Source organism: Elephantulus edwardii, unplaced genomic scaffold (assembly GCF_000299155.1).
Source record: "Elephantulus edwardii isolate Elephantulus edwardi_28Jun2011 unplaced genomic scaffold, EleEdw1.0 scaffold00033, whole genome shotgun sequence".
NCBI classification, from domain to species: Eukaryota; Metazoa; Chordata; class Mammalia; order Macroscelidea; family Macroscelididae; genus Elephantulus; species Elephantulus edwardii.
In genome coordinates, this window is record NW_006399783.1 from 10,383,287 (window position 1) to 10,391,102 (window position 7,816).

A 7,816-nucleotide genomic window follows, 5' to 3' on the forward strand; every position below is an offset into this window, starting at 1 on the left:
CTCAATACTCTTCTCCAGCACCACAGCTCAAAGGCATCAATTCTCCTTCTATCCTCCTTGGTCATTGTCCAACTCATTGATGCGTAACAAGTGATTGCAAAGACCATGGCCTGTATCAGATGTACCTTAGTCACCAGAGATACACCATTGCTCTTCAAGTACTTTGGAGAGGTCCCTAACAGCAGATTTTCCCATGGCAATACGTCGTTTAATTTCCTGGCTACTGGTGCCAAGAGTGTTGACTGTGGAGCCAAGCAAACTAAAGAAATTAAAGCTGTGAACAATCTCAATCTCTTCACCATCCATCCTGATGCTGCCAATTGGCCCAGTGGTGAGAATCTTTGTCATCTTGACATTGAGCCTCAGTCCATATTGGAGGCTGCAGTCCTTGGCCCTCTGCAGCAAGCGCTTCAGGTCTTCCTCAATTTTAGCAAGCAGGGTTGTGTCATCTGCATAATGCAGATTGTTGATAAATCGTCCACCAATCTTGACCCCACATTTCTCCTCATGGAGCCCAGCCCCCCGCAAAATCTGTTTTGCATACAGGCTGAAAAGGTATGGAGATAGGATGCGTTCTTATGACTGCCTCCTGGTCCAAGTATAGGTTTCGCATTAGAACGTTCAAGTGTTCTGGGATTCCCATTCTTCTCAGAGTTAGCCACAGGTTGTTATGATCCACACAGTCAAACGCCTTTGCATAGTCAATGAAACACAAATAGACATTCCTCTGGTATTCCCTGCTTTCAGCTAAGATCCATCTAACATCAGCTACAATATCCCTAGTACCACGACCCAGCCTGGACTTCTGGTAGTTCTCTGCTGATGTGCTGTTCCAGTCGTTTCTGGATAATCTTCAGTAGAATCTTGCTTGCATGTGAAATCATCAGATTGTTCTATAGTTTCCACACTCTGATAGGTCACCTTTCTTTGGGATCGGAACAAATATAGATCTTCCAGTCAGTTGGCCAAGTGGTTGTTCTCCAGATTTCTTGTGATTAGGATTCTTATTTTTTTTCTCCATGCAAATTAAAGTCTGCTTTTATTTTTTTATTTCTAGAGTTTGGCGGAATTGGAGACATTATGTACTCATCTCTATGTAGGAACTGATCTTTCACAAAGGATAGAAGCTGAGAAAGCACTCCTGGAACTAATTGACAGCCCAGAATGTCTCAGCAAGTGTCAACTTTTATTAGAACAAGGAACAGTAAGTATTTGATAATGGCGATTAAATAAGATAGATTAGTAGATTGATATATGTCAGTGTTAATGAAGTGATGTGTGCTACTGTTGATAACTGATAGATATTGACACTTAGGTTTTGAAAAAAATTATTGGTTTACATATATTGGTTTCATGTACGTTATGTTTTTCGTACATGCATTTTATGTTTTATGCCACATATCTTTTTACTGTCGTTTATGTCACTGCCAAAGAAGTTAATTAGGAAAAGAATTGAAAAACTTCGAAAGCAAATTGAGAGGAGTCCAGGAAATGGAAATAGGAATGAATTTATATGCTTTCTTGATTGTAGGTTCCATTTTTTCCTTCATATCAGTATTCAAATATAACGGTTTTTAAAAGTTGACTAATAACTGTTGGCTCTTGTTTTCCTTTAAATATAGGTGAGAAAGACTGCAATTAATTTTGAAGCATGAGATTATCTAATTCAGAGAAGTGCTGACAACCTCTTGCTTGCCTCCTTTCTAGAGGTTCATAGCCATTCAGTTAGCAATCATTTGACAAATCTTTATTGGAAGACTAGACACTGACCTGCCCACTTGGTTTATGTATATGCTTTAAAGCAGCTAAAAGTTTAGTTGAGGAGGCAGACGTGTAAATAAAGAGCTGTAAGTGATAATGGTAAAACTGTAGTAAGAGACTGTGTGGGCTTAAGCAGAGGTTGGCATATTTTATTTGTAGAGGCCAAATGATAAATATTTTAGATTTTGTGGGCCAAAAAGCAAAATTTGGCAAATTTTTAAGTGCTTCTGTAACAAGTGAGTGGGCCTTTGTGATTAAAACTCTGTTGAGCCCTAGGGCCTACTTTCCCCCTGGCCTTGTATGAAGAATGATTTGCTATTAGAAGGACAAGCTGAATTGTCAGTTTGCTGTGATTGGGAAGAACATTGTTCTACTTGGTAAAGATATTTGTTCATCAGTTGGCTGAGATAACTTGTGGGCTGCTGTTATATTGAAAGCTATGCCACTGGTGTTTCATATTCCACAAGGGTTACCCATGGTAGACAAGTTTTAGTAGAGCTCCCAGATTAACACAGACAAGGAAGCAGGATTGGCCATTCACTTCATAAATAACAGGCCTCTGAACAACCCTATGAACAGTAGAGGACAGTAGTTATAGTATTAGTGGTAGAATTCAGATTACAAGGCAGTTAGAATGAGAAAAAATAATGGCAAATATGTTTTAATAACTGGAACATGGAATATATGTAGCTTAAATGTTGAAAAACTAGAGAAATGAAATGGAGCGTGTGAACGTAGACATTCTAGGCATTACTAAGGTGAGATAGACTAGCTTTGGCCACCATGAATCAGATAATTATGTGGTACACTATGCTGGGCATGAAAAACAGAAGAAGAATGGCATTGCATTCATAGTAAAAAAAGTCAATTTCAAGTTCTATCCTGAAATACTGTGTTGTAAGTGATAGGATATTATCTGTACGCATACAAGGAAGACCTGCTAATATGACTGTTACTCAAATAAATATACTCGTTCATCTACAGCGAAAGAGGGAGAAATGGAAAATTTTTATCAAATCTTGCAGTCCAAAATTGACTGAACATGGCAATCAAGATGTGTTAATGATAATTGGTGACTGGAAAGCAAAAGTAGGAAACAATGAAGAATAAATAGTAAGAAAATTTCAGCTTGATGATAGAAATAAGGCTGGAAAAAGAATGATCAAGTGTTGTAGTCTCACGGATTTATTCATTGCAAATACCTTTTTTTAAAAGAAATACAAATGGTGACTTGACACATGGACCTCATAGCTGTATAGAAATCAGATTGACCACATCTGTGGGAGGAATCCTTGGAGAAGCTTAATATCACAGTCATAACCAGGTCAGGGGCGGACCATCAATTACTTATGTACAAGTCCAAATAGTGGCCAAAGAAAATGAAAAGTCCATGAGAATCAAGAGTGTGATCTTGAATCTATTCCATTTAAATTTCAAAATCATCTTAATTAGTTTAAAGCATTGAATACCAATGATTGAAGACCAGATGAGTATGGTCTCATCCATGAAGAAAGCAAAAGGTTATCACAAAGACAGAGGAGGAGGAAAAAAACTGAAAAGGTGTCTGAAGAGACACTAAAAATTAAACTAGAGCATTGACATGCAAAGAAAGGGAAAACATGCCAAAAAGTAAAAAAAGCTTATCGGAAGATTGCAGAGGGTAGATCAAAGAGACAAAGTATTAAAATGGAATATGCAGAGAGCTGGAATTGAGAATTAAAAGGGAAGAACTCACTGTGCATTTATCAAGGTGAGAGAACTGAAAAGCAGATTTAAGCTTCAAGTCGCAATATTGAAAGATGCTATACTATGGGCAATATTTTGATGATTGTCGATAGTTATAGAAAGGCTTCAGGCCTTTTGTCCATAGTGTTGCTATGAGTTGTGCACCACTCGTAGGCAATCAAAACAACAGCATAGGCAATATATAAAATTACCCAGGAAGCTTCTAAAGAAGATGAAGGGCATACATGGAGTCACTGTACCACAAAGAACTGACTGTCACAGAATAATTTTAGGAAGTCTCATACAAACAGGAGCTTGTATGGTAATGAAGGAGGAAGATGCAGCTGCATTGAACGCACTGGCAAAAAATAAGGCCCCAGGAATTGATGGGATATCAATTGATTTGTTTTAATTAACAGATGCAGCTCTGGATGTGCTCCCCAGTCTATGCCAGGAAATTTGGAGGACAGCTGTCTGGTCATTGCATTGTATGAGATCCATAGATGTTCTTATTCCCAAGAAAGGTGATCCAATGAAATGTGAAGAGTATCAAACATTAATCATTAATATAACATACAAGATATTCAAAATACTTCTAAAGGTTGTTCAGAACCAGCTAGAACAGTACATGGATAGGGAACTGCCAGAAGTTCAAGCAGGATTTAAAAGAGATTGTGGCACCAGAGATATTAATGCTGATGTCATATGGATCCAGACTGAAAGTAAAGAATACTAGAAGAATGTCTATTCATGCTTTATTTACTGTGCAAAGGTATTTGTGTGAATCATAACAAGTTAGGCTAACATTGAGAAGAATGGGAATCTCAGAGCACTTAATTGTGCTAATATGAAACCTATACCAAGAAGCTGTCAATAAACAGAGCAAGAGAACACTACATGGATTAAAATTAAGAAGTGTGTCAGAGTTGAATTCTCTCTCCATACCTATTCAGACTGTATGCTGAGCAATTTATTTGAGAGGCTGGACTCTGAAGAAGAGTGTGGCATCAAGATAGGAGGAAGACTCATTAATAATCTATGCTACAAAGATGACACAACCTTCCTTGCTGAAAGTGAGGGGAACTTGAAGCACTTGTTGCAGAAGATCAAAGAATACAGCCTTCAATATGAAATGCATCTTACTTCAAGAAAACAAAAATTCTTACCACTGGACTGATAGACAGCATCATGTTAGGTAGAGAAAATGGAAATTGCCAACTTCATTCTACTTGAATCCACAGTCAACACCCTTGGTACCAGCAGTCAGGAAATAGGAAACATATTGAACTGGGAAAGTCTGAGGGACCTTTCCAAATTACCGAGGAGTAATGATGTCAGTTTGAGGACTTACATGCGTCTGATTCAAGTCCTGGTCTTTCCAGTCACTTGTTGTGCATTTCTGAGAGCTGGACAATGAATAAGGATGACAGAAAAAGAATTGATGCCTTTGATCTATGGTGTTGGAGCAGAGTACTGAGCATTCCATGGACGGCCAAGAGAACAAACAGATATGTCTTGGAGAAAGTGCATTTAGAGTGTTCTTTGGAGGCAAAGATGATAAAGCTTCGTCTCACGTACTTTAGGCAAGGAAAGACTGTTCCTTGGAGAAGGGGCATCATGCTTGGAAGGCAGAGGGTCGGAAAAGGAGAGGAAACCCTCAACTAGGTGGATTGACACAATAACTATTACAGTGGACTCTAGTGTGTTAGAAAGTGTGTGTATGGCACAGGATAGGCAAGGTTCAGATCTGTTGTTCCCAGGTTTGTACTTGATTCAGCGGAACCTAACAACAAAAACTATAATGTAAAAAAAGAAATCACAATGGGGTTTTTTGTTTTGGTTTGGTTTTTAATAAAAATTAATAATAGTTTAGTACATTTTAGAAAATACAGGGATCCCTGGTGGCCTAGTGGTAAGAATTTGTATTGTAGTACCAAAAGCACATGGTTCAAATCCACTTGTTCCTCTGTGGGAGAAAGATGAGCAGTCTCCTACCATGTGATTAACTGCCTCTGAAAACTTGCTGGAGGGTCAGCTCTAGGTTGGTTCCAACTCAGTGGTACTCAACAACAACAACAACAACAACAACAACAACAACAAGTAATGAAGAAGGTAGTTAATCATTTAGGGGCTTTCAACCAGGTGGATTGACAAGGTGACTGCTGCAATGGACTCTTGTGTGCAAGGAAGTGTGAGGATGGTTCAGGACAGGACTGGTTACTGATCTTTTGTTTGTAGGGTTGCTATGAGTTGTCCTCAACTTGATGGTACCTAGCAACAACAACAAACACAACAACAACTACATCATTATTTTTGCTTCATTAGGATTAGTGTTCATGTCTTTGACATTGATTTCCAAACGTTGTTAATATTCTTCTGTAATGAAATTGTACTGATTTTGTTTTTAAAATATCTTACAGATGTAATCAACAAATCCTTTTTAAACAGACTATATCCTTTTAAATAATTTATGCTTGTTTTGTTGAAAATACACTCAATAGAACTTACACAAATTCAGCAATTTCGTTTTGTATGAATAGACATTGATATCCTACTTTGAGTTGTATGACCATTTTTACCTTCCTTTTCCAAATTTTTCCTCCTCCAGTAACATAAACTCACTACCCCTGTGTTTCCTATGTCCGGTGTAATATTTGGATTTGCTGTTGTCAGTTTGATCCCTTCTCAGTGTCCAAGGAGACATTTGCTAGGCTCAAGCACAGCAGTGAGTGCGAGGGTGGTGTAGAACTGGACAGTGTTCTGTTCTGTTTTGTGTAGTTGTTGTTTTTAGGTTCTGTCGTGTCAAGTACAACTTGTGGCAACCCTGTGAACAGCAGATCTGAAGCCTGTCCTATGACACACTTGAGCCCATTGCTGCAGTTACTGTGTCAATCCATCTTGCCAAGAATCTTCCTCTCTTTTGCTGACCTGCCTCTTTGGCACCTAATAATTATTAATAGACTTGAACAAAAATTAAAACATTTTTTATTTAATACTATCTCAGGACTACAGCTTCAAAGAATCTTCTCATCTCCATGGCTAAAGAAAGTAGCTTTCATAAGAAATAGAAATTTTGTTCTATATTTTTGCCTTTTTAGTTGGGATTCTTGTAGAATCTCTGATCGTAAGGTCTGATGATGGTAGCCAGGCACTATGTAGTTTTTTAGGTTTCATGGTGAAGGGGGTACTTGTTAATAGAGGCAGTTAAGTTGCACATTCCATTTCTTCATATGATTATAGTTGATATCACTTAGTTGTTGTTGTATGATTCATAGCATGATGAAGGTTAGGAGGGACACCTTTCTAAGCGTGACATCTTTTTCTAAGGAACATGCCCAAAGTGTGTGAGACAAAGCTTTATCATCTTGCTTCCAAAGAACACTCTGGATGTACTTTCTCCAAGACACATCTGTTTATTTTTTTGGCCATTTATGGGATATTCACTCTTCTCCAATACCAGAGCTCAAAGGCATCAATTCTTCTTCTGCCATCCTGTATTCATTGTCTAACCTTCAGATGCAAATCAAGTGATCAGAAAGACCATGGCCTGAATCAGGTGCACCTTGGTCTTCAAACTGGTTTCAGTAATTTGAAGAGTTCTCTGACAGCAGACTTGCCCAGTGCAGTAGGTCTTTGCCCATTGCAGTAGATCTTTTCTTGGTATTTTCCATTTAGTATATTATCACATTGCAGATAGATCATTTCCAAATAGAAGTTAGATGGAAGCTCTTCCGTTAGGCAGTTAAGTATTTTTTGAAGTATAGATATTTTATACCTTCAAGATCTGAAAAACACTCCTTTATTTGTAATTTAAACTCAGAAAATATATGCACCACAAATCTGCATGGGAATAGAAACCTCACTACTTTATCTTTTTACAAAATAAACCATGTATAAAAGAGTTTGACATTATATGTGATTCAAACATAATTGTCATAAAGATGGCAATCAGTGGTGCAACCACTGTGGAAGGCGGTATGGCGCTCTCGCAAAAAGTCGCAAATAGAGAAACCATTTGACCCAGCAGTTCCACTACTGGGAATATAGCCCAAAGAGACCATAACTGACACTGAAGCAGATATATGCACACCCATCTTTATTGCGGCTTTGTTCACAATAGCAAGGAGTTGGAAACAACCTAAGTGCCCATCAATGAACGAATAGATAGAGAAGCTGTGGTATATTCACACAATGGAATACTGTGCTGCATTGAAAAACAAGGAACTCATGCAATATTATTCAAAATGGGTGACCCAGGAGGACATTATGCTGAGTGAAGTATCTCAATCACAAAAAAGATAAACACTGCATGGTGCCACTGTTGTAAAAC

At 38.1% G+C, this 7,816-nt stretch overlaps 1 protein-coding gene across 1 annotated transcript in view; it reads left to right on the plus strand.

Moving 5' to 3' along the window:
- The window catches only part of RANBP17 (RAN binding protein 17), a 499,911-nt gene that overhangs the window by 7,665 nt on the left and 484,430 nt on the right, over window positions 1-7,816 (plus strand). The window contains exon 2 of the mRNA XM_006884340.1: window positions 1,058-1,204. Coding sequence (XP_006884402.1) covers window positions 1,058-1,204 — 147 coding nt within the window. The remainder of the gene's footprint in view (window positions 1-1,057; window positions 1,205-7,816) is intronic.